At 50.8% G+C, this 26,052-nt stretch overlaps 1 protein-coding gene across 2 annotated transcripts; it reads left to right on the top strand.

The window, feature by feature from the left end:
* Positions 1-205: 205 nt before the first annotated feature.
* LOC119922182 (serum paraoxonase/arylesterase 2-like) lies at positions 206-25,245 on the top strand. 2 transcript variants are annotated; one of them, XM_038742162.1, is made up of 9 exons: positions 208-395; positions 2,320-2,390; positions 3,355-3,410; positions 7,445-7,610; positions 11,388-11,514; positions 16,600-16,800; positions 21,630-21,711; positions 23,262-23,390; positions 24,995-25,245. In XM_038742162.1, exons 1-9 carry the CDS (start codon positions 322-324, stop codon positions 25,151-25,153), a joined length of 1,065 nt encoding a protein of 354 aa, XP_038598090.1. In that variant the 5' UTR covers positions 208-321; the 3' UTR covers positions 25,154-25,245. The 2 variants fall into 2 exon arrangements, with proteins under 2 accessions (XP_038598095.1, XP_038598090.1); XM_038742167.1 differs by lacking the exon at positions 16,600-16,800 and having other exon boundaries at positions 206-395.
* Positions 25,246-26,052: the final 807 nt, after the last annotated feature.

The following is a 26,052-nucleotide window of genomic DNA, read 5'->3' as shown; positions in this document are numbered from 1 at the left end:
AGGAGGGAGAAGGGAGAGAGGGAGGGACAGAAGGAGGACAGAGGAGAGAGAGAGAGGAGGAAGAAAGGAAGGAGAGGGGGAGAGAGAGGGGGCAGAGGGAGAGAGAGGGAGGAACAGAGAGAGGGACAAAAGGAGAGAGGACAGAGGGGAGGGAGAGAGGGAGGGGGAGAGGGGAGAGAGGGAGGGACAGAAGGAGGGACAGAGGAGGGACAGAGAGGAGAGAGAGCAGTTGTGAGGGTCCGGCCGCCCCACTCCGGGCCCCTCTCCTCCTCTTCCTCCCTCTCCTCTTCCTCCTCCTTGTCCTCCTGGCCCGCTCCGGCCATGTGGAAACCTCTGGCGCTGACCGTGCTGGGGCTCGGACTGGCGCTGCTCGGCGAGCGCTTCGTGACTTTCAGGTGAGCGGGGCCCGGGGGGCCCAAAGCCCCCGGCCCGGCTCAGTGGCCCGGTGGTCGCCGGCTGCGGGGAAGGGGCGGCCCGGGCCCGGGGCTGCTTGGGCCCCACCCCTCTATTTATTTTTTTATTTATTTATTTTGCTTGTGCATATCTGTTCTATTTATTTGATTTTGTTCGTGTGTTTGGTTTGGTTCTCTGTCTCCCCCTTCTAGACTGTGAGCCCACTGGTGGGTAGGGACTGTCTCTATATGTTGCCAACTTGGACTTCCCAAGCGCTTAGTACAGTGCTCTGCACACAGTAAGCGCTCAATAAATACGATTGATTGATTGATTGATTGATTGATTGACCCCCCGACGGGGACAGACCCTCATGCTTTCAACTGGGGGCCGGGGCCTTAACAATAATAATAATAATGATGACAATAATAATAACAGCATTTATTAGTCGCTTACTATGTGCAAAGCACTGCTCTAAGCGCTGGGGAGGTTACAAGGTGATCAGGTTGTCCCACGGGGCGCTCGCCGTCTTCATCCCCATTTTATAATAATAATAATGTTGGTATTTGTTAAGCGCTTACTATGTGCAAAGCACTGTTTACAGATGAGGTCCCTGAGGCACAGAGAAGCAAAGTGACTTGCCCAAAGTCACACGCCTTAGAAATTACTATAATAATAATGATGATGATGGTAACCGTTAAGCGCTTACTATATGCCAAGCCCTCTCCTCAGCGCTGGGGTAGACACGAGGTCATCGGGTGGTCCCACGTGGGGCTCACAGTCTTCATCCCCATTTGACAGATGAGATCAGCGAGGCCCAAAGAAATGAAGTGACTTGCCCAAGGTCACCCAGCAGACGAGTGGCGGAGCTGGGATTAGAACTCAGGACCTCTGACTCCCAAGCCCGGGCTCTTGCCACTTGGCCATGCGGCTTCTAATTTACTTATCTTAATTTAATTCGAATTGATTTAACTTAACCTCTGCCCCCCTCCTCTCAACTGGAAACTCGTCATGGGCACGGAACGTGTCTTCCAATTCTGTTAATAAAAGTAATAATAATGATGTTATTTGTTAAGCACTAACCAATGATAATAATAATTGTGACATTTTTTAAGCGCTTACTATGTGCCAGGCACTGTACTAAGCGCTGGGGTGGATACAAGCAAATCGGGTTGGACACAGCCCCTGTCCCAGGTGGGGCTCACAGTCACCACCCCCATTTTCCAGGTGAGGTAACTGAGGCCCAGAGAAGTTAAGTGACTCGCCCAAGGCCACACAGCGGACAAGTGGAGGAGCCGGGATTAGAACCCATGACCTTCTTTGTGCCAAGCACTGTTCGAAGCACTGGAGTAGATACAGAGTAGTCAGGTTGTCCCACATGGGGCTCACAGTCTTCAACCCCATTTTACAGATGAGGGAACTGAGGCACAGAGAAGTGAAATGGCTTGCCCAATGTCACGCAGCAGACAAGTGGCTGTATTTTGTATCTACTCTGGCGCTTAGGACAGTGCTTGGCACCTAATAAGCACTTAAGAAGAACCAGAATTAGGATTGTTGTACTCTCACGAGTGCTTAGGACAGTGTTCCATGCATAGTACGCAGTCAAAAAATATCATTGACTGACTGGGAGGGGATGACCCTGCCCTGATTCCTGACTTCTGATCTCTGATCCAGTGCCTGGACCTTCAACCCCACCCCCCAACCCCCAGATCCCAACCCCTGTTCCCTCCTCACCCCTCCCACCCCTCCCACCCCTCACCCTTTGCCCTGGTCACCCTGGCCACCCCCTGCCCTTCACCCTCCATCCCCCCACCCTCTGGTCCTCCTCCTCCCCCCGTTTGCCCCCCTGCTTTCTGCCCTGAACACCCCCCCCCCCCCCAGGCACCCCCCACTTTCCCTCCCACCGTAATTCTCCGGTTGCTCCCGCAGGAGCCGACTGAACGCTTCCCGAAAACTGGATCCCGTGGGCCTGCCGGGCTGCCGCCTGATCCCGGGAATCGGTGCGGGGGACGGGGCTTGAGGGAAACAGGGGGTGCAGGGACCTGGGGCCTTCGTCCTCGACCTGCTTGTGACCACTCCTCTCCATCATCCTTCCTGTAACCTCCACTGGGCCCATGACCCCCAACTCCCCCCAAACCCATGTCTGTGACCCCCTTCCGGCCTGTGACCGGGTCGGGGATACGGGGTGCGGGGACTTGTTGGGGCTGGGGGTGCGGGGCTGAGGGGTGCAGGGTGCGGCCTCTATTGGGGCACTGGATGGGTGGGAGTGAGGGCAATGTTTGGCCGGTTTGAGGGGGCAGGAGATCCTGGGAGCCGGAGCGGAGGTCGGCAGGTTGACGCCAACCCCGGCCGGGTGGGAGAAAAATAATAATGATGGCATTTATTAAGTGCTTACTATGTGCAAAGCACTGTTCTAAGCACTGGGGAGGTTACAAGGTGATCAGGTTGTCCCACAGGGGGCTCACAGTCTTCATCCCCATTTTACAGAGGAGGGAACTGAGGCCCAGAGAAATTGTGACTTGCCCAAAGTCACACAGCTGACAATTGGAGAAGCCGGGATTTGAACCCATGACCTCTAACTCCAAAGCCCGTGCTATTTTCCACTGAGCCATGCTGCTTCTCTAAGCGGAGAAGACCGCAGGGGCGTCTGTCAGTGACCTTCCCCATTTCCCTTTCGGGCCCCGACTCGGTGGCGGCCTGGACTCTGCCCTGCAGAAAGGGCAACCGAGCACAGGATGTCAGAGGGGTCCCATACAGGCCCAGTCGACGTGCTGGCCGGTCGGGAGAGATGGTGGGCCCGGGGAGAGGCCGGGGGATTGGTGTGTGTCTAGGAGGGCAACCAGCACACTGTGCCTCAGTTGGAGACGGGCCAGAGACCGGGTCCTTGGGCCTGGACCTGAGCCTTGGCCTGGGTCAGGCCAGGGCCAACCGTCAGGGACCAAAGTTCTTGTTTCTTATCTGCAGAGACCGGGGCGGAGGACATTGAAATCCTGCCCAATGGACTGGCCTTCCTCAGCACTGTGAGTGTCTCTACCCGTTGCTTCATTCAGTCCTATTTACTGAGTGTTTACCATGTGCAGAGCACTGTACTGAACGCTTGGGAGAGGACAATACAACGATTAACAGACGCATTCCCAGCACACAACTGCTCCAAGTCACTGCCTCTCCCGGACGCTTCCTGGACATCTCCTGGACGTTTGCTTATCAAGTCCTCTGCCTTGCTCCTACCTCTCTTCTCTCTCCGCATCTCAGGCCCTTCCCTATTCCGGGCCAACAGATGCATCGATCAATCAATCAATCAATCGTATTTATTGAGCGCTTACTGTGTGCAGAGCACTGTACTAAGCGCTTGGGAAGTACAAGTTGGCAACATATAGAGACAGTCCCTACCCAACAGTGGGCTCACAGTCTAAAAGATGATAAGCTGCATGATGTTGCGGGTAGAACACGGGCTTGGGAGTCAGTAGGTCATGGGTTCTAATCCTACCTCTGCCCCTTGTCTGCTGTATGGCCTTGGGCGAATCACTTCACTTCTCAGGGCCTCCGTTCCCTCATCTGTAGAATGGGGATTGAGACTGCCAACCCCATGTGGGACAGGGACTGTGTCCAACCTGATTTGTTTGTATCCACTCCAGCGCTTAGTACAGTGCCTGACACATAGTCAGCGCTTAACAAATACTGCAATTATTGTTATTATAGGTTCTAGCAGAGCCCTAAGCTTGAAGTGAGAAGTGAGACGTGAACTGAGGCCATGCAGCAGACAAGTGGTGGAGCCAGGATTAGAATCCGTGACTATGCCACGCTGCTTACTGAGCTTACTGGGTTTCCCCCTCTTCCCCCCAGCCCCCTTGGCAGCCTTGTCTATCCAGAAGTAGGGGACCCCCCCCACCCCAAGACTGGCACATCCATGCCAGGGGTCCCCTGGGGAGAGGAAGGGGTGGAACCTGAGGTTTCAACAGCCTTTACCAGGGGTGAAAGCCAGAGAGAGCCTGGGAAGTTACACTGAAATTGGAGAAGAGGAGGAGGAGAATCATCATCATCATCATCAATCGTATTTATTGAGCGCTTACTATGTGCAGAGCACTGTACTAAGCGCTTGGGAAGTACAAATTGGCAACATATAGAGACAGTCCCTACCCAACAGTGGGCTCACAGTCTAAAAGGGGGAGACAGAGAACAAAACCAAACATACTAACAAAATAAAATAAATAGAATAGATATGTACAAGTAAAATAAATAGAGTAATAAATATGTACAAACATATATACATATATACAGGTGCTGTGGGGAAGGGAAGGAAGGAAGATGGGGGAGATGGAGAGGGGGACGAGGGGGAGAGGAAGGAAGGGGCTCAGTGTGGGAAGGCCTCCTGGAGGAGGTGAGCTCTCAGTAGGGCCTTGAAGGGAGGAAGAGAGCTAGCTTGGTGGATGGGCAGAGGGATTGGGGGCATTCCAGGCCCGGGGGATGACGTGGGCCGGGGGCCGATGGCGGAACAGGCGAGAATGGGATGAGAGGGCAAAGGCAACAGAGCCAGAGATTGGCGGGGGGGATGGAGAGGTCACCAAGCGATTGCCCGTCAGTCAACTGTATTTTTTTTTAATGGTATTTGTTAAGCGCTTACTCCCTGTCAAGCACTGTTCAAAGCGCTGGGAAAGATACAAGGTAGTCAAGTTGGACACCGTCCCTGTCCCTCATGGGGCTCACACTCTTAATCCTCAATGAACAGATGAGGTAACCGAGGCACAGAGAAGTTAAGTGACTTGCCCAAGGTTATACAGCTGACAATTGGCAGAGCAGAATTAGAACCCAGGCCAGACAAGTGGCAGAGCCAGGATTAGAACCCATGACTATGCCGCGCTGCTTATTGAGCGCTTACTGTGTGCAGAGCAATGTCCCAAGCACTTGGGAAAATACAATCTGACAACATAACAGACACATTCCCTGCCACAGTGAGTTTACCTTCTCCCAAAGGAAGGGTGTGAGAAGGAAGTGAGGGAAGCCAGGCGGAGGTGGTGAGCCAGGTGGAAGAAGCCAACTGGTGATTTGTAAAGTTTACAAATGCCCTCTGGTGCCAATATACAAATGCTAGGTGGATCATCTGCTCTAGGGTATTTTTTGGCTGCTGACTTCCCCCACCCCACCCCTGGCAGGCCAGTGGATCCTGTGTTGTGAATAATAATTATTATTACTATTATGGTATTTGTTAAGCACTTACTATATGCCAGGCACTGTACTAAGCCCTGGGGTGGTACAAGTAAGTTAGGTTGGACGCAGCCCCTGTTCCACGTGGGGCTCCCAGTCTTGATCCTCATTTTACAGATGAGGTAACTGAGGCCCAGAGAAGTGAAGTAACTGGCCAAAGGTCACACAGCAAAGGGGGAGAGGTGGGATTAGCACCAATGACCTTCTGACTCCCAGGCATGTGCTCTATCCACCTTGCCTAACGGCTAATTGTGGTATTTGTTTAGCGCTTACTACATGCCAGGCACTGTTCTACGTGCCAGGGTGGATACGAGCCAGTCCATCCTCTCCCCCTCGTCCCCCTCTCGATCCCCCCCATCTTACCCCCTTCCCTTCCCCACAGCATCTGTATATATGTATATATGTCTGTACATATTTATTACACTATTTATTTATTTATTTACTTGTACATATCTATTCTATTTATTTTATTTTGTTAGTATGTTTGGTTTTGTTCTCTGTCTCCCCCTTTTAGACTGTGAGCCCACTGTTGGGTAGGGACTGTCTCTGTATGTTGCCAACTTGTACTTCCCAAGCGCTTAGTACAGTGCTCTGCACACAGTAAGTGCTCAATAAATACGAATGATTGATTGATTGATTGATTGTCCCCCATGGGGCTCACACTCTTAATCCCCATTTGAGGTCACTGAGGCACGGAGATGTGAAATGACTTCCCCAAGGCCCCACAGCAGACAAAAATGAGAAGCAGCGTGGCTCAGTGGAAAGAGCATAGGCTTGGGAGTCAGAAGTCATGGGTTCTAACCCCGGCTCTGCCACTTGTCAGCCGTGTGAGTTTGGGCAAGTCACTTCATTCATTCATTCATTCATTCAATCGTATTTATTGAGCGCTTACTGTGTGCAGAGCACTGTACTAAGCGCTTGGGAAGTACAAGTTGGCAACATATAGAGACGGTCCCTACCCAACAGCGGGCTCACAGTCTAGAAGGGAGAGACAGACAACAAACCAAAACATATTAATAAAATAGAATAAATACGTACAAATAAAATAAATAGAGTAATAAATATGTACAAACATATATATATGTATACAGGTGCTGTGGGGAGGGGAAGGAAAGTCACCTCATCTGTAAAATGGGGATTAAGACTATAAGCCCCATGTGGGACAACCTGATTATCTTTTAGACTGTGAGCCCACTGTTGGGTAGGGACTGTCTCTATATGTTGCCAACTTGTACTTCCCAAGCGCTTAGTACAGTGCTCTGCACACAGTAAGCGCTCAATAAATACGATTGATTGATTGATTGATTATCTTGTATCCCCCCTAGTGCTTAGAACAGTACTTGGCACATAGTAAGCGCTTAACAAATGCCATTATTATTATTATTATTATTATTATTTAAGTGGTGGAGCCAGGGTTAGAACCCAGGGGCTTCTGACTCCCAGGCTTGGGCTCTAGCGACTAGGCCCTGCTGCTTCTGGGGGTGAAGTGGGGGGCGAGGGGCAACTCTCCTGGGGGTGGGGTGGGGTGAGGTGGACAGGGGGCCAGGGGTCAATAAATCAATCGTATTTATTGAGCGCTTACTGTGTTCAGAGCACTGTACTAAGCGCTTGGGAAGTACAAGATGGCAACATATAGAGACAGTCCCTACCCAACAGTGGGCTCACAGTCTAAAAGGTCCGGCCGGGTCCCCGGGAATGCCTGGGTTCCCCAGCCGGGAAGGACCAGCCTGAGTTCTGGCTTCCCATGCTCCGATGACCCTGGCACGGGGGTCGTAGTAGGGGGTTGTAGTAGGGGGAAGGCTCCCCAGTTTTGATGTACAGGGCGGGCTGACGGAGCGGTGTGTTGGGGCAGGGTATCCGCTACCCGGGGATCAAGAGCTTCGCTCCGGACAGTCCGGGGGCCATCCTCTTCCTGGACCTCAACCAGGAGGACCCCCAGCCACGGACCTTGGACATCCGCGGAGCCTTGGACAAGGACTCCTTCAACCCGCACGGCATCAGCGCCTTCGTGGACTCAGGTGAGACCCCGGCCTGGCCGTGGGGGAGACCTCCTGCGGGGCGTTGGGCCGGGAAGGACTGGCCGGCCTCTGGGGGCTGGCGTTTGGGCCTGGTCTGTCTGAACGGGGCGTGGGTGCGGAGCGATCCGCAGAAGGCAGGAGCCGGTGGGACCAGTTGGGAGTTGGCGGGAGAGAACAGGAGCGGGTGGGAGCTAACATCGCTGAGATTCGCCTCTCCATCCAAACCGCTACCTTGTTGGTCCAATCTCTCTTTCTATCCCGACTGGATTCTATTCTATTTATTTTGTTAATGATTTTGACGCCTGTCTCCATGTTTTGTTTTGTTGTCTGTCTCCCCCATCTAGACTGTGAGCCCGTTGTTGGGTAGGGACCGTCTCTATATGTTGTCGACTTGGACTTCCCAAGCGCTTAGTACAGTGCTCTGCGCACAGTAAATGCTCAATAAAGATGATTGAATGATTGAATATATGGATTACTGCATCGGCCTCCTTTCTGATCTGCCATCCTCCTGTCTTTCCCCATTTCAGTCTATTCTTCACTCTAATGCCCGGATCATCTTTCTATAGAAACGCTCTGGGTATGCCACTCCCCTCCTCAAAAATCTCCAGCGATTGCCCATCCATCTTTGCATGAAACAAAAACTCCTCACTCTCGGCTTCAAGGCTCTCCATCCCCTCACCCACTCCTACCTCACCTCCCTTCTCTCCTTCTCCAGCCCAGCCCGCACCCTCCACTCTTCTGCTAATAACCTCCTCACTGCACCTCATTCTCGCCTGTCCCGTCGTCGACCCCCGGCCCACGTCCTCCCCCTGGCCTGGAATGCCCTCCCTCCGCACATCCGCCAAGCTAGCTCTCTTCCTCCCTTCAAAGCCCTACTGAGAACTCACCTCCTCCAGGAGGCCTCCCCAGACTGATCCACCCCCCCTTTTCCTCTACTCCTCCACCCCATCGCCCTTACTCCCTCCCTCTGCTCTACCCACTTCCCCTCCTGTATATATTTGTACAAACTTATTATTCTCTTTATTTTATTAATGATGTGTATCTATCTACAATTCTTTTTATCTATTTTAATTCTATTGACACTTGTCTACTTGTTTTGTTTCATTGTCTGTCTCCCACTTCTAGATTGTGAGCCCGTTGTTGGGTAGGGACCGTCTCTATATGTTGCTGACTTGCACTTTCCAAGTGCTTAGAACAGTGCCCTGCACACAGTAAGTGCTCAGTAAATATGACTGAATGAATTGGGACCTGGCAGGAGTGGGCGGGAGCGATTGAGAGCATTTGGGAGCTGGCGGGAGTGTGTGGGAGCGACTGGGAGCTGGCGGGAGAGGGTGGGAGCAGGTGGGAGAGGGCAGGAGCGGGTGAGAGCTGAAGGGAGTAGGTGGGAGCCAACGGGAGCAGTTGGGAGCTGGCAGGAGTGGGTGGGAGTGATTGGGAGCAGTGGGGAGAGGACAGAAGCAGGTGGAAGAGGGCAGAAGAGGGTGGGAGCTGGCAGGAGTGGGTGGGAGAGATCGGGAGTAGTTGGGAGTTGGCGGGAGAGGACAGGAGTGGGTGGGAGAAGGTGGGAGAGGACAGGAGCAGGTGGGAGAGGGCAGAAGAGGACAGGAGCGGGTGGGAGAAGGTGGGAGAGGAAAGGAGCAGGTGGGAGAGGACAGGAGAGGGTGGGAGAAGGCTAGAGCGGACAGGAGCGGGTGGGAGAAGGCGAGAGTGGATGGGAGCAATGGGGAGCATATGTGAGCTGGCAGGAGAGGGCCAAAGTGGATGGGAGAGGGCAGGAGTGGGTGGAAGCTATTGGATGTGGATGGGAGCGATGGGGAGCAGTTGGGAGTTGGCGGGAGAGGATTGGAGTGGGTGGGACCGATGGGGAGCTGGAGGGAGCGATTGGGAGTGCGTGAGTGCAGGCAGGACAGGGTGAGTGCAGGCAGGAATGGGTGAGAAGCAGCGTGGTTTCGTGGTAAAAGCCCCGGGCTGCGAGTCAGAGGTCGTGGGTTTGAATCCCGGCTCCACCACTTGTCAGCTGGGTGACCTTGGGCAAGTCACTTGACTTCTCTAGGCCTCAGTGACCTCATGTGTAAAATGGGGATGGAGACTGTGAGCCCCATGTGGGACAACCTGATGACCTTGTATCTCCCCCAGCGCTTAGAACGGTGCTTGGCACATAATAAGCACTTAATAAATACCATTATTATTATTAGAAGCAAAGGGGAGTGGGTTGGAGCTGGAGGGTGAGGGTAGGGGTGGGCAGGAGGGGGCATTGGTGCTCAGAGCCCACTGGGGAGCAGCGGAGTGAGAGGGTGAGGCTGGAGGGTAAGTGGGGCATTGGGCACAGTGCTGGGCCTGCCCGGGAGGACGAAGTTTTGCCTCCACCCTGGTCTCCGGCTTTCCCGGCTCCCTGGGCAGAGTATTTGCTCCATGCTGTAGGAGGAAAAAGCAGGGGATTCAACAGGAATAAGCCCCTAAGGACCAGAGACCCAAACCAGGCCAGGGAGTTGGGGGCAGGGGGCAAGGGCAGAAGAAAAGACTTGGGGTCCCAGTGGACCACGAACTGAGACTGAACCTGCACCCCGGCCCCAGGGATGTCAAGGGCAGAAGAAAAGACTTGGGGTCCCAGTGGACCACGAACTGAGACCGAACCTGCACCCCGGCCCCAGGGATGTCACCACAGGAGCCAGGAGGCTAAGTCAGGCAGGGCTCTCAGTTGCCAGATTCATTCATTCGTATTTATTGAGCGCTTACTGTGTGCAGAGCACTGTACTAAGTGCCAGATGACATGGGTCCTACTCCTGGCTCTGCCACATGTCTGCTGTGTGACCTTGGCCAAGTCACTTGATTTCTCTGGGCCTCAGTTACCTCATCAGTAAAATGGGGATTAAGACTGTGAGCCCCACCTAGGGCAGGGACTGTGTCCAATCCAGTCACCTTGTATCTACTCCAGTGCTTAGTCCAATGCCTGGCTCAAGGTGAGTGCTTAACAAATGCCACAATTATTATCATTATTATTATTATTATTATTATTATTATTATTATTATTAGCAGTGTGGCTCAGTGGAAAGAGCACGGGCTTTGGAGTCTGAGGTCATGGGTTCAAATCCCAGCTCTGCCAATTGTCAGCTGTGTGACTTTGGGCAAGTCACTTAACTTCTCTGTGCCTCAGTTACCTCATCTGTAAAAATGGGGGTTAAGACTGTGAGCCCCGCCTGGGACAACCTGATCACCTTGTAACCTCCCCAGCGCTTAGAACAGTGCTTTGCACATAGTAAGCGCTTAATAAATGCCATTATTATTATTATTATTGTTATTACTATTCTCTGGGCCTCAGTTCCCTCTTTGGTAAAATGGGAATTAAGACTGTGAGCCCCAGGTAGGACAGCCTGATTACTTTGTATCGCCCTCAGTGCTTAGAACAGTGCTTGGCACATATTAAGCACTTAACAAATGCCATTATTATTATTACCCCGGGCTGGTCAGGGCTGCACAGGCCGGCCGATCTGCTAGGGCTGGGGGCCGCACACTGGAGCAGACTTGGGGCAAAGTGGGAGTGGGGGGTGAGCAAAAATAAAGCAGGGCTCAGTGACAGCAGGAAAGATTGGAGGAGGACTGGAAATCAACACACTAGAACAGGAAAAAACCAGAGAGAGTGGAGCCTCTCCCCATGGGGTCATTTTAAGGACCGATGGGTGGGCCGCTGGCCAGGCTGGAAGCAGGGGGTGGGCCCGGCTGCCCTCTGATGGGCCCTGCTCATGCCCTGGGTGGGGGGTGGCCCTCTTCTGCCCGCAGCTGGCACGGTGAACCTGTACGTGGTGAACCACCCCCACCTCAACACCATGTTGGAGCTGTTCAGGTTTGAGGCCGACGCACAGATCCTCACCCACATCAAGACCATCCAACACCCGCTGCTGTACAGGTGCCAACTGAGGGCCCCGTGGGGCTGGGGGCGGGGGTGGGGGGAGGCTGGTCAGAGGAATGGGGGGGTGGGGGGGTCCTGATCTCCTCCTGCCTCCTGTCTGTCCCCCTTCCTGAGTAGGGATCAAAAGCAAGGCCCTAGCGCATTGAGAACCATTGAGAAGCAGTGTGGTCTAGTGAATAGAGCGCGGGCCTGAGAGTCAAAACGACCTGGCCCCTAATCCTCCACTTGTGGCTGAGTGAGTGACCTTGGGCAAGTCACTTAATAATGATAATGGTATTTGTTAAGCACTTATTATGTGCCAAACACTGTTCTTCTAGGGTAGATCAAGTTAATTAGGTTGGACACAACCCCTGTCCCACATGGGGCTCACACTCTTAATCCCCATTTTACAGATGAGGGATCTGAGGCCCAGAGAAGTGAAGTGACTTGTCCAAATTCACCCAGCAGACGTGAGGCAGAGCAGGGATTAGAACCCAGGTCCTTCTGACTTCTAGGGCCGTGCTCTACCCACTAAGCCATGCTGCTTCTTAATTTCTTAACTTCTCTAGGCCTCAGTTCCCTCAACTGGAAAACGGGAATTAAGACTGTGAGCCCCATGTGGGACAGGGACTGTATCCAACCTGATAAGCTTGTTTCTGCCCCAGTGCTTTGCACAGTGTCTGACACCTAGTAAGTGCTTAACAAATACCATTAAAAATAAAACATTGCTCCCCACAGGGTCCAGCTGTGTCTTTTTCCCCAGCTAGTTTGGAGCCTGAACACAGCAGCAGTGATCCTTGGATTCCTGGCTGTTTGCCAGACCTGGGCCGGCCTAAAGCCCCCTTCCTGCCGCCTAATGATAATAAATAATAATAATAATGATGGCATTTGTTAAGCACTTACTATGTACCAAGCACAGTTCTAAGTGCTGGGGTAGATACAATAATAATAATAATGGTATTTGTTAAGCGCTTACTATGTGCAAAGCACTGTTCTAAGCACTGGGGAGGTTACAAGGTGATCAGGTTGTCCCACGGGGGGCTCACAGTTTTGAGGAGCAGCATGGCTCAGTGGAAAGAGCACGGGCTTTGGAGTCAGAGGTCAAGGGTTCATATCCCGGCTCTGCCAATTGTCAGCTGTGTGACTTTGGGCAAGTCACTTAACTTCTCTGGGCCTCAATTGCCTCATCTGTAAAATGGGGATGAAGACTGTGAGCCCCCGGTGGGACAACCTGATCACCTTGTAACCTCCCCAGTGCTTAGAACAGTGCTTTGCACATAGTAAGCGCTTAATAAATGCCATTATTATTATCATTATTATTATTATTAATCCCCGTTTTCCAGATTAGGTAACTGAGGCACAGAGAAGTTAAATCACACAGCTGACATTTGGCGAAGCTGGGATTTGAACCCATGACCTCTGATTCCAAAGCCTGTGCTCTTTCCACTGAGCCACACTGCATTGTCCCATGTGGGGCTCACAGTCTTCATCCCCATTTTACAGATGAAGTAACTGAGGGACAGAGAAGTTAAATGACTTGTCCAAAGTCACACAGCTGATAAGTGGCAGAGCTGGGATTAGAACCCACAACCTCTGACTCCCAAGCCCGGGCTCTTTCCACTAAGCCATGCTGCTTCTGTTCCTCCAAATCCTGGCCCTCAGGAGCTTCCAGTCTACTGAGGGCAGACCACTGCACTGGGAGCTTGGGAGAGTACAGTAGAGGCCATAGACATGATCCCTGCCCTCAAGGAGCTTCCACTCTACTCTGTGTAGAGCACTGTACTGGGCACTTGGGAGATTACAATAGAGTAGGTAGACCTGATCCTTGCCATCAAGGAGCTTACGATGTTGTCAGGGAGGCAGGCAGTAAACTAGAGGAAGAAGAAAGAGGAAAAAATGATTTCCAGCTCCTGGTGTGAATCAAGGAGTTAATCAATGGAATTCATCGAGCACTCACTGCGTGTGAGCTGAATGAGTGCTTTAAACCCAACGGTAAGGAGTTTCTGTTTGAAGAGGAGGTGGATGGAGAGCCACTGGAGGTTCCTTAGGGGCGGGGAGATATGGACTGAATTTTTGTAGAAAAATGATCTGGCAGTGGAGTGAAGTGTGGACTAGAGTGGGGAGAGGCCAGAGGCAGGGAAATCAGTGAGGAGGGTGACGCAGTAATCAAGGCAGGGTAGGAAAAGTATTGGCATTTCGGGTGGTAGCAGTTTGGAGGGAGAGGAAAGCGATGTGGTAAAGGCTGAACTGACAAGATTTGAAGACTGACTATGTGGTTTAAATGAGAGAGATGAGTCAAGAATTATCTGAGACTGGGAGGTTGGTGGTGCTGTCTACAGTGAAAGGAAAGTCACGGGTAGGACAGGGTTTGGATGGGAAGATGAGGAGTTCTGTTTTGGACATATTTAGTTTGAGATGCCGGCGGGACGTCCAAGTGGAGATGTCCTGAAGGCGGGAGGAAATGTGAGACTGCAGAGAAGGAGGGAGAGATTGGGGCTGGAGAGGGAGATTTGGGAATCATCTGCATAGATGTGGTCGTTGAAGCCTTGGAAGCGAATGAGTTCTCCACGGGAGTGGGTGTAGATGGAGAATAGAAGGGGACACAGAACTGAACCTTGAGGAACCCTTATAGTTAGGGGGCGGGGGACAGAAGAGGACACACATCCTCCAAGCTAGCTCTCTTTCTCCCTTCAAAGCCCTACTGAGAGCTCACCTCTTCCAGGAGGCCTTCCCAGACTGAGCCCCCTTCTCCTCTCCCTCCCTCTGCTCTACCCCCTTCTCCACCCCACAGCACTTGTATATATTTGTACATATTTATTATTCTATTCATTTCACTAATGATATGTATATATCTATAATTCTATTTATCTGTTTTGGTGTTATTGATGCCTATCTACACTTTTTGTTTTGTTGTCTGTCTCCCCCTTCTAGACTGTGAGCCCATTGTTGTAATAATAATGATAATAACAATAATAATAATAATAATAGCATTTATTAAGTGCTTACTATGTGCAAAACACTGTTCTAAGCATTAGGGAGGTTACAAGGTGATCCGGTTGTCCCATGGAGGGCTCACAGTTTTCATCCCTATTTCACAGATGAGAAAACGGAGGCCCAGAGAAGTTAAGTGACTTGCCCAAAGTCACACAGCTGACAATCAATCAATCAATCAATCATATTTATTGAGCGCTTACTGTGTGCAGAGCACTGTACTAAGCGCTTGGGAAGTACAAGTTGGCAACATATAGAGAAAGTCCCTACCCAACAGTGGGCTCACAGTCTAAAAGGGGGAGACAGAGAACAAAACCAAACATACAACAAAATAAAATAAATAGAATAGATATGTACAGGTAAAATAAATAAATAAATAAATAAATAGAGTAATAAATATGTACAAACATATATACATATATACAGGTATGTAATAAGCACTTATATACCATTTAACACTTGTCAGCTGTGTGACTTTGGGCAAGTCACTTCACTTCTCTGGACCTCAGTTACCTTATCTGTCAAATGGAGATTAAGACTTTGACAATTGGTGGAGCCGGAATTTGAACCCACGACCTCTGACTCCAAAGCCCGGGCTCTTTTCCTCTGAGCCATGCTGCTTCTCAGGGATTGTATAGGGATTGTCTCTATCTGTTACCAAATTGTACTTTCCAAGCGCTTAGTACAGTGATCTGCACACAATAAGCGCTCAATAAATACAATTGAATGAATGAATGAATGAACCCACAGAAGAGACTGAAAAGGAGCGGCCAGAGAGATAGGAGGAGAACCAGGAGAGGACAGTGTCAGCGAAGCCAAGGTTGGATAATATTTCTGGGTTAAGGGGGTGATCCACAGTGTTGCAGGCAGTTGAGAGAGCGAGAAAGATGAGGATGGAGTGTGATGAGAAACAGAATGGCCTCGTGGAAAAGGCACAGGCCTGAAACCCAGAGGATGTAGGTTCATCCATTCATTCATTCAATCGTATTTATTGAGCGCTTACTGTGTTCAGAGCACTGTACTAAGCGCTTGGGAAGTACAAGTTGGCAACATATAGAGACGGTCCCTACCCAACAGTGGGCTCACAGTCTAGAAGGGGGAAAGAAGGTCATGGGTTCTCATCCCGGCTCCGCCACTTGTCTGCAGTTTGGTCTTGGGCAAGTCACTTCACTTCTCTGGGCCTCAGTTACGTCATCTGTAAAATGGGCATTAATAGTAATAATAATAATAATGATGGCATTTGTTAAGCACTTACTATGTGCAAAGCACTGTTCTAAGCACTGGGGAGGCTACAAGGTGATCAGGTTGTCCCATGTGGGGCTCACAGTCTTCATCCCCATTTTACAGATGAGGTAACTGAGGCACATAAAAGTTAAGTGACTTGCCCAAAGTCACACAGCTGACAAGCTCCAGAGCTGGGGTTTGAACCCATGACCTCTGACCCCCAAGCCCATGCTCTTTCCACTGAGCCAAACTGCATTAAGACTGTGAGCCCCATGAGGGACAGGGATTGTGTCCAACTCAATTTGCTTGTATCCACCCCAGCACTTAGTACAGAGCTTGGCACCTAATAAGCGCTTAACAAATGCCGCAATTATCATTATGTCCATATCCTAAATTTATTTCTTCATACTCACATCTCTCTCCCTCTTTAGAATGTAAGCTCCTTTTAGAGAGGGAACAGGTCTATGAACTTTGTTTGGCTGTACTCTCCCAAGCTCTTAGTACAGTGCCCTGCATATAGTAAGCGCTCAAAAGAGACGATTGATTGACGGTTGGTACGTGTGCGTGCTTAGGTAGCTATAATTCTATTTATTCTGATAGCATTGACACCTGTCCACTTGTGTTTTTTTTGTTATCTGTCTACCCCTTCCAGACTGTGAGCCCATTGTTGGGTAGGGACCGTCTCTATATGTTGCCAATTGGTACTTCCCAAGCGCTTAGTACAGTGCTCTGCACACAGTAAGCGCTCAATAAATATGATTGAATGAATGAATGTGCACGTGCTCCTGTCATAGGTGTGTACTTGGGGCCCCAACTGGGTCCCCCCTGAGACCGGGGACACCAGTTCCAGGCTTCCCTGATGCCTCTCCCTCCCTCCCTCCCTCCCAGCGTGAACGACCTGGTCGCCCTTGGGCCAGATCGGTTCTACGCCACCAACGACCACTACTTCACCCAGCCGCTGCTGGCCCAGCTGGAGTTGTTCCTGGGCCTGTCGTGGACCAACGTGGTGTTCTCCAGCCCGGAGGGCATCAAGATGGTGGCCCAAGGCTTCACCTTAGCCAACGGAATCGCCATCTCTCCCGACCACAAGTACGTTGTCTGTGGATACAATCACATCCTCTCATTCATTCAATCATATTGATTAAGCGCTTACTATGTGCAGAGCACTGTACTAAGTGCTTAATCCCTTCCCACCTTGATTACTCTATCGTCAACTTCCTTGCTGACCTCTCAGCTTCCTGTCTCTCCTCGCCACAGTCCATACTTCACTCTGCTGCCCGGATCATTTTTCGACAAAAACGTTCAGCTCAAGTTTTCCCCCTCCTTAAGAAACTCCAGTCGTTGCCCATCCACCTCTGCATCAAACAAAAACTCCTCACCATTGGCTTCAAAACCGTCCATTATGTTGCCCCCTCCTACTTTCACCTCTTTACTCTCCTAGTCCAGCCCACACACTTTGCTCCTCTAATGCCAAACTTCACATTGTGCCTATGTCTTGTCTGTCTTGCTGCCAATGCCTCCCCTGTGCCCTCCTTCTGGCCTGGAATGCCCTCCCTCCTCAAATCCGACAGACAATTACTCTCCGCGCCTTCAAAACCTTTTTGGTGGCCCATCTCCTCCAAGATGCCTTCCCTGACTAAGCTCCCCTTTCCTCTTCTTTCACTTCCCTCTGCCCTGATTTACTCCCATTATTCATGATGAATGAATGGGATGGAGGTAGGGGTGGGAGGGCAGCATTCCTATAGATTGATGGAAGGGATTGATTGAACGCTGGGCTCTTGGGAGGCGACCTGTTCTAAATCCCCCAGAGGATGCAGCTGTCTCCCCCTTTTAGACTGTGAGCCCACTGTTGGGTAGGGACTGTCTCTATGTGTTGCCAACTTGTACTTCCCAAGAGCTTAGTACAGTGCTCTGCACACAGTAAGCGCTCAATAAATACGATTGATGATGATGATGATGATGATGTAGCAGGGTGGCCTCATTCGGAAGGGGTTGAGAGGAGCCAGGTTCGAGTTCCCACTTTGCCACAGGACTGCTGAGTGACCTTGAGCGAGTCAGTGAACCTCCTTGGGCCTCCATTTCCTCCTCTACAAAATGGAAAAATAATAATGATGATGGTATTTTATTTTTTTAACTGTATTTGTCGAGTGCTTACTGTGTGCAGAAAACTGTACTAAGCACTTGGAAGAGTACGATACAACAATAAACAGATGCAGTCCCTGCCCACAACAAGCTCATAGTCTAGTAGAAGAGACAGATATTAATAGAAATAAATTAATTGCAGATATGTACATTCTCTCCTATGAATCAATGCCTTAACATGGCAGGAGAGTTTGTGTACACTGATGGAGCTTAGAGCTATACCATTGAGTATAACATTGAGTACAGTGCTCTGCACATAGTAAGCGCTCAATAAATACGATTGATGCTTGAGAGATAGTCTCTTGTCAGGGTTACCCATAATGGAAAGGTCACAACAGTAATCAGGCACATTTCTTGCCCATGAAGAGCTTACAGTCTAGAGATAGTGGTACTTGCTAAGTGCTTACTATGAGCCAAGCACTGCTCTAAGCTCTGGGGTAGATACAAGTGTGGAATCCCAAGTGACCAATTCATTACCTGAGATTATATTAGCGGGTTGGTGTGTGTGTTAGGGCTGCCATGGGGATAACCACCACAACTTAGTCAAAAACTAGATACTTGAATATACAGCATGCAATCAACAGAGAATCCAAGATTCAGCTATCGCAAAGAACCCAACTGTACCCGGCCCGACCCGAGCGGAGAGTTTTCCTGCCGCGAGACGACCAGTACCGTCCGATGTTCAGTTCCTTAAAGAGCCGGGCCGGCACGGCCATTAAGAGCAGCAGCATAGTCTAGTGGTTAGATCCCGGGCCCGGGATTCAGAAGGTCATGGGTTCTAATCCCAGCTCCGCCACTTGACTGCTGTGTGACTTTGGGCAAGTCACTTCACTTCTCTGTGCCTCAGTTCCCTCATCTGTAAAATGGGGAATAGGATTGTGAGCCCCCCATGGGACAAGCTGATCATCTTGTAACCTCCCCAGCGCTTAGAACAGTGCTCTGCACATAGTAAGCGCTTAATAAATGCCATTATTATTATTATTAACAAATGCCACGATTATTATGATTATTATTCCAGGCCTGAGAGGTCCCTCAGGCCCGGGCAGTCTCCGCCTCCCCTTCAGAGGACCGGTGTCATTTCCCCCTCATCTTAGACTAGTCTTGTTGACCAGAACACCAGGCTTCTTCCGGGTATGATTTGTTCGTTCTTTCATTCATTCATTCATTCATCCATTCATTCATTCATTCGTATTTATTGACTGCTTACTGGGTGCAGAACACTGTACTAAGTGCTTGGAAAGTACGGCAACAAATAGAGACAATCCCTACTGGCATTTGCGATGACGGTGTGGTTTTCTTTCCCTCTCCACTTTTCTTATCTTCTCCCGATCCTAAGCCAAGGACCCCCTCCACCTTGGCAGGATGAGATAAGTGGAAGGCTGGAGGTTGTGTTTGTTGAGAGAGTTAGTTTAGGAAATGGATTAGGGGTCGAGTTAATGTTAGAAAGAGTTAGCCTCAAGAAGTGAAGCAGAGAAGCAGCGTGGCTCAGTGGAAAGGGACGGGCTTTGGAGTCAGAGGTCATGGGTTCGAATCCTGGCTCCGCCACATGTCTGCTGTGTGATCTTGAGCAAGTCACAACTTCTCTGAGGCTCAGTTACCTCATCTGTAAAATAGGGATTAAGACTGTGAGCCCCACATGGGACAACCTGATCACCTTGTATCCCCCACCAGTACTTAGAACAGTGCTTTGCACATAGTAAGCACTTAACAAATGCCACTGTTAATTAATTAAGTGTGTCAGGGGTGGAGTTAATGCCGGGGTCTTTATTCATTCAATCGTATTTATTGAGCACTTACTGTGTGCAGAGCACTGTACTAAGCGCTTGGGAAGTACAAGCTGGCAACATATAGAAACGGTCCCTACCCAACAACGGGCTCACAGTGTAGAAGGGGGAGAAAGACAACAAAACAAAACATATTAACAAAATAAAATAAATAGAATAGTAAATTTATCTTAATTTTCCTTCAACCCTTCACCCCGGCCACAGCAAGACGGTGGCCCTGGCTTGCTTTCAGTGATCAGGCTGTGATTAGCCAGGTGGGAACCGCAAGCCTGGCATCCCTTCCACAAAGGCAAACAACATAGAATTAGGTGAATCAATAGCCACAGAAATGCAAAGAATAAACAAATATGTATTATCATTTGGTCTTAGCTTGGAGCCTACCAGGCAATCTGGCTGCGATTACAGGAAGTGATATGCTGAAGGGCATTAAGTTTAACACATTGTTTATGCAAGGTGCAAACTGCACTCATCAACAAGTTAATCGAGTTGGATACAGTCCCTGCCCCATGTGGGGCTCACGGTCTTAATACCCATTTTACAGAAGTGAAGTGACTTGCCCAAGGTCACACAACAGACAAGTGTGCTCCTTAACTCCTTAACTTCCATCTTCAACCGCTCACTCTGCACTGGTTCCTTCCTCTCTGCTTTCAAACATGCCCACGTCTCTCCCATCCTAAAAAACCCCTCTCTTGACTCCACCTCCCTTTCTAGTTATTGCCCTATCTCCCTCTTACCATTCCTTTCCAAACTCCTTGAACAAGTCATCTACACCCGCTGCCTCGAATTCCTCAATGCTAACCCTCTCCTTGACCCCCTCCAATCTGGCTTCCGTCCCTTACGCTCCACCGAAACTGCCCTCTCAAACGTCACCAATGACCTCCTTCTTGCCAAATCCAACGGCTCCTACTCTATCCTAATCCTCCTCGACCTCTCAGCTGCCTTCGACACTGTGGACCACCCCCTTCTCCTCAACACGCTATCCGACCTTGGCTTCACAGACTCTGTCCTCTCCTGGTTCTCCTCTTATCTCTCCGGCCATTCATTCTCAGTATCCTTTGCGGGCTCCTCCTCCCCCTCCCATCTCCTTACTGTAGGGGTTCCTCAAGGGTCAGTTCTCGGTCCCCTTCTGTTCTCTATCTACACTCACTCCCTTGGTGAACTCATTCGCTCCCACGGCTTCAACTATCACCTCTGCGCTGATGACACCCAAATCTCCATCTCTGCCCCTGCTCTCTCCCCCTCCCTCCACGCTCGCATCTCCCCAAGGTCCCCGGGCTCTCCCCGACAGAGATTTACAGTCCCATCTCCCACCCAGAGGAGGACCAGCAATCAGCCTCCGGGCCACTAGCCCATCCCTGGAGTCCTCTATAATAATTATGGTACTTGTTAAGCACTTACTATGTGCCAAACATTCATTCATTCATTCAATCATATTTATTGAGCACTTACTGTGTACAGGGCACTGTACTAAGTGCTTGGGAAGTACAAGTCGGCAAGATATAGAGACAGTCCCTACCCAACAACGGGCCCACAGTCTAGAAGATGGGCTCACAGTCTTCTAAGCACTGGGATAGATATGAGGTAATCAGGTTGTCCGACGTGGGGCTCTCAACCTTAATCCCCATTTTACAGATGAGGTAACTGAGGCACAGGGAAGTTAAGTAACTTGCCCAAGGGCACACAGCAGACAAGTGGCGGAGTCGGGATTAGAACTCATGTCCTTTGACTCCCAAACCCGTGCTCTTGCCACTAGGCTACGCTGCTTCTAGACTGTAAGCTCATTGTGGGCAGGGAATGTGTCTGTTTATTGTTCTATTGTACCCTCCCAGGTGCTTAGTACAGTACTCTGCACACAGTAAGAGCTCAATAAATACGATTGAATGAATGAGTGAATGGAGCCTCAGGTCACAACAATCTGGCCACCTCCTTCCAAGGTGGTGGCCAAGGTCGGGCAGCTTGCCTCAACTGGCCATCCTCCCATGGATTTTGCAGGTTCCTCTACGTGGCCGACTTCGGGGGCCAGAATATCCATGTCCTGGAGAGGCATGGAGACTGGAATCTCACCCTGCACAAGGTACGAGGGACGAGTTGGGACGTCAGAGTCAGGGTCGGGATTGCATCACCAGGAGCAGCGAGACCTAATAATAATAATGATAACAGAAACTTGTATTTGTTAAGCACTTACTATGTTGCAGGCACTCTGAGGTGGAACCAAAAAAATTGGGTTAGACGCGGACCCTGTCCTACGTAAGGCCCACAGTCTTAATTCTCATTTTACAGTTGAGGTAACGGAGGCACAGAGAAGTGAAGTGACTTGCCGATAAGGGGAGGAACCAGGATTAGATCCCAGGTCCTTTTGACTCCCGGGCTTTGCCCACTATACCATGCTGCTTTTCCAAGTGGAGCGAGCCCGGTCTTTGGAGTCAGAGGACCTGGGTTCTAATGATCAAAGCAAATCAGGGTGACGTAGAAGGGAGTGGGAGAAGGGGGTGAGGGGAGGCTTAATCAAGGAAAGCCTCTTGGAGGATTTGGGCCTTCAATTAGGCTTAGAGGATGAGAGTCATTGTCTGTCAGATTTGAGGTGGGAGGGCGGTTCTGGTCTGAGGCAGAACGTGGACAAGAGGCTGTCAGCGACATAGACAAAATCGAGACACAACGAGTAGGTTGGTGTTAGAGGAGTAAAGTGTGCAGGCTGGGTTAGAGTAGGAGAGTAGCGAGGTGAGGTAGTTGGGGGGCAAGAGGATTTAGGGGCCCTAAAGTTGATGGTAAGGAGAGGTGGATGGGCAAATGCTGGAGATTCTTGAAGAATGGGGAAACGTGACCCGAACGTTTCTGTAGAGAAACGATCCAGGCAGCAGAGTGAAGTATGGACTGATGTGGGGAGAGACAGGAGACAGGGAGGTCAGCAAGGAGGCCGATGCAGTAGTCAAGGCAGGATAGGATAAGTGCTTGGATTAACATGGCTGCAGTTTGGATGGAGAAGAGAGTACAGTAAAACAGTTGGTGGACACGTTTCCTGTCCACAAGGAGCTTACAGTCAGCTAAGTGGGCAAGATGCTGGGATAATAATAATAATAATGGCATTTATTAAGCACTTACTACGTGCAAAGCACTGTTCTAAGTGCTGGGGAAGTTACAAGGTGATCAGGTTGCCCCACGGAGGGCTCACAGTCTTCATCCCCATTTTACAGATGAGGGAACTGAGGCACAGGGAAGTGAAGTGACTTGCCCAAAGTCACACAGCTGACAAGTGGAGGTGCTGGGATTTGAACCCATGACCTCTGACTCCAAAGCCCAGGCTCTTTCCACTGAGCCATGCTGCTTCTCCGTGGTTGGGATGGGGTTAGCATGTAGGCGGGGCCTTGTGGGCAGATCCTGATTGGGAGGGGAGACTTGGGGTGAAACTCTGAGGTGGCAAAGCTACATTTTCTAAGAAAAGTTGAAGTCCCTTGAATGGACCAGAGAAGCATATTGGACAGGGATAAAGTCTCCTCTCAGCTCTCCCGAGGGCGAGCAGGTCTCCAGGTTTCCCGTGGGTGGATAGGTCTCCAGCCATCCCCGTGGGCATGTCATTTTCCAGCTGCTGACCGGACCCTCGACCTCTCTCCCCCTCCCGCCCACCAGGTCCTCGAGCTGGGCACGCTGGTGGATAATTTATTCGTAGACCCATCTACTGGGGACGTGTGGGCCGGGTGCCACCTGAGTGTCATGAAGCTGTTTAACTATGACCCCGAAGACCCTCCGGGGTCCGAGGTTAGTGAGCCCCGATTTTGGGGTGCGATCGGGGGGGTCCAGTGGTCCTTGTCCCTGCCCAGGGAAGTACCATCCTGGACCAACACTTTGCAAAAAGCTGGGGTTGCTGTAGTATCGTCCTGTGTGAACCAGTCTTATCTCATTCCCTGTGCATACTCTCTCTCTAATAATAATAATAATAATGATGGCATTTATTAAGTGCTTACTATGTGCAGAGCACTGTTCTAAGTGCTGGGGAAGTTACAAGGTGATCAGGTTGTCCCACAGGGGGCTCACAGTCTTCATCCCCATTTTACAGATGAGGTAACTGAGGCACAGAGAATAATAATAATAATGGCATTTATTAAGTGCTTACTATGTGCAAAGCACTGTTCTAAGCACTGGGGAGGTTATAAGGTGATCAGGTTGTCCCCTGGGGGGCTCACAGTCTTCATCCCCATTTTACAGATGAGGGAACTGTGGCCCAGAGAAGTTAAGTGATTTGCCCAAGGTCACACAGCTGACAACTGGCGGAGCTGGGATTTGAACCCATGACCTCTGACTCCAAAGCCCGGGCTCTTTCCACTGAGCCACACTGTGACTTGCCCAAAGTCACACAGCTGACAGTTGGCAGAGACGGGATTTGAACCCATGACCTCTGACTCCAAAGCCCATGCTCTTTCCACTGAGCCACGCTGCTCTCTCCCTGTGTTTCTTTTTTTGTCTCTCTCCCTCCCTCCCTCCCTCCAAACCTAATCTTGTAGTTATCACTGGAATTAGCCTTGGGGATCCAACCTTGATTTTCTGACTGGCATCCCTAAGGAGAATCACAATAATAATAATAATAATAATTATGGTATTTGTTAAGTGCTTACTATGTGCCGGGCACTGTACTAAGCACTGGGATGGATGCAAGTAAATCCAGTTGGACACAGTTTCATCCCACAGGGGGCACAGTCTCAATTCCCATTTTACAGATGAGATAACTGAGGCTGAGGGAAGGGAAGTGACTTGTCCAAGGTCACACAGCAGACTAAGTGGGAGAGCGGGATTAGAACCTGTGACCTTCTGAATACAAGGCCCGGGCTCTAGCCACTGCACCACGATGCTTCTCCAGGGCTGGCAGGGCTGATCATCCTGAACCACGCCAGCCTCACAAAAAAGACTTGACCCAGCACTCAAGAAGCTTTTCCCAGTCCCGAATGGCCGGTGCTGAAGCATTTGTTTTATCTTAGAGAGAATCTTGGCCAAAGTAGGAAAAGTATTTTTAAATTTACCTTTTTGCGGGCTGGATCGAGGCTGACCTCCTGCTCGGTGGCTCTAGGGGGGTGGAGGCCCAGGCTGGAGGCTGGGTGGTAGGGCGCTGGCCCGTATCCTTTGTGGGGAGCCACTGCGAGCAGGCGCACGGCGGTGAACGTGAGGAGCACGTGCCTCGCTTTCCCGGGCAGTTCATGCAGGAAGGCACCCCCAGCCAGAAGGGCAGTGCGTGTGCCCGGAGGGTGGTCATTCATTCGTTCAATCATTTATTGAGCGCTTACTGTGTGCAGAGCACTGTACTAAGAGCTGGGGTGTCCTTGTCGGTTGGGTGATTCCGAGTCTGATGTGGCCAACCGGGCATCCCCCAGGTCCTCCGCATCCAGGACATCCTGTCGGCGAAGCCCACGGTGACCACGGTCTTCGCCGACAACGGGTCGCTTCTCCAGGGGAGCTCCGTGGCTGCCGTGTTCGGCCGGAAGCTGCTCATCGGGACCGTGTTCCAGCGGGCCCTGGCCTGCCACCTCTGATGACCCCCGAATCCCGGGCAGGGCCGCCTCCTGGAGTGTTCGGAGCGGGGCTCGCCGCCCCGGCCTGAAAGTAAAAAGAAATCACCAATCTCCCCCAGAAGTGGCATTGTCTTGGCCCTGGGGGGAGGGTTTTTGGAGGTGTCAGGACAGGAGAAGGAACTGCTGGGGGAGGGTTCCCCGGGCCCTTGGCAGAAATGAGTCGGGGGGTTTAGAGGGTGGTGGGGGGGTCGGTCTCTAGGAACTGGGTGGAAGAGAGTGGGGGGGATCCTCAGGGTGGGGGTTCAGTCCCTGAGCACCGAGAAGAAGTGGTGGTGGGGGTGGTGGGCCGGCGGGCGGGTACAGAGGTAGAAGAGAGGCAGCTGCCTCAGAGCTCTGATCAGAAGGGCTGATTGTGAAAAACACACCTCCTCCAGAAGGCCTTCCCCATCGCACCCAGTCTGCCAGCTTCCATTCTCCCAACTGTCATTTCAGCGCTTTGGTGTGCCAGCCTTATCCTCCGTCCCCACCTGCTCCCTCCTTTCTCTCAGTTATTTTTGGGTTCGCCTCTCCCATTAGATGCTAACCTCCCTCAGGGCAGGGGTCATGCCTAATAATAATAGTGACGGTATTTGTTAAGCGCTTACTATGTGCCAAGCACTGTTCTAAGCGCTGGACAGCTTAGAACAGCTGAACACTGTGCGAAGCCTACAAATCCTAGCGTACTCTCCCAAGCATTCAGCACAGTACTCTATACGCGGTACACCCTTAATAAATACCACTGACTGATTTCTCATCCAGCACCGCCGACTCTTCCTCTTTCCATCCCAGATTCTCCCCTAGTGATCCAGCACACACACTCTAATAATAATAATAATAATGGCATTTATCAAGCGCTTACTACGTGCCAAGCACGGTTCTAA

Source organism: Tachyglossus aculeatus, chromosome 2 (assembly GCF_015852505.1).
Source record: "Tachyglossus aculeatus isolate mTacAcu1 chromosome 2, mTacAcu1.pri, whole genome shotgun sequence".
Lineage (NCBI taxonomy): Eukaryota > Metazoa > Chordata > Mammalia > Monotremata > Tachyglossidae > Tachyglossus > Tachyglossus aculeatus.
This window is presented reverse-complemented; position numbering and strand designations above follow the sequence as displayed.

Excerpts from the sequence above, each read along its gene's own strand:
- LOC119922182 (XM_038742162.1), top strand. The coding sequence starts at position 322 with ATGTGGAAACCTCTGGCGCTGACCGTGCTGGGGCTCGGACTGGCGCTG. Across the intron at positions 3,411-7,444 it reads GACTGGCCTTCCTCAGCACT|GGTATCCGCTACCCGGGGAT; the intron begins GTGAGTGTCTCT and ends GTGTTGGGGCAG. Across the intron at positions 23,391-24,994 it reads AAGACCCTCCGGGGTCCGAG|GTCCTCCGCATCCAGGACAT; the intron begins GTTAGTGAGCCC and ends GGCATCCCCCAG.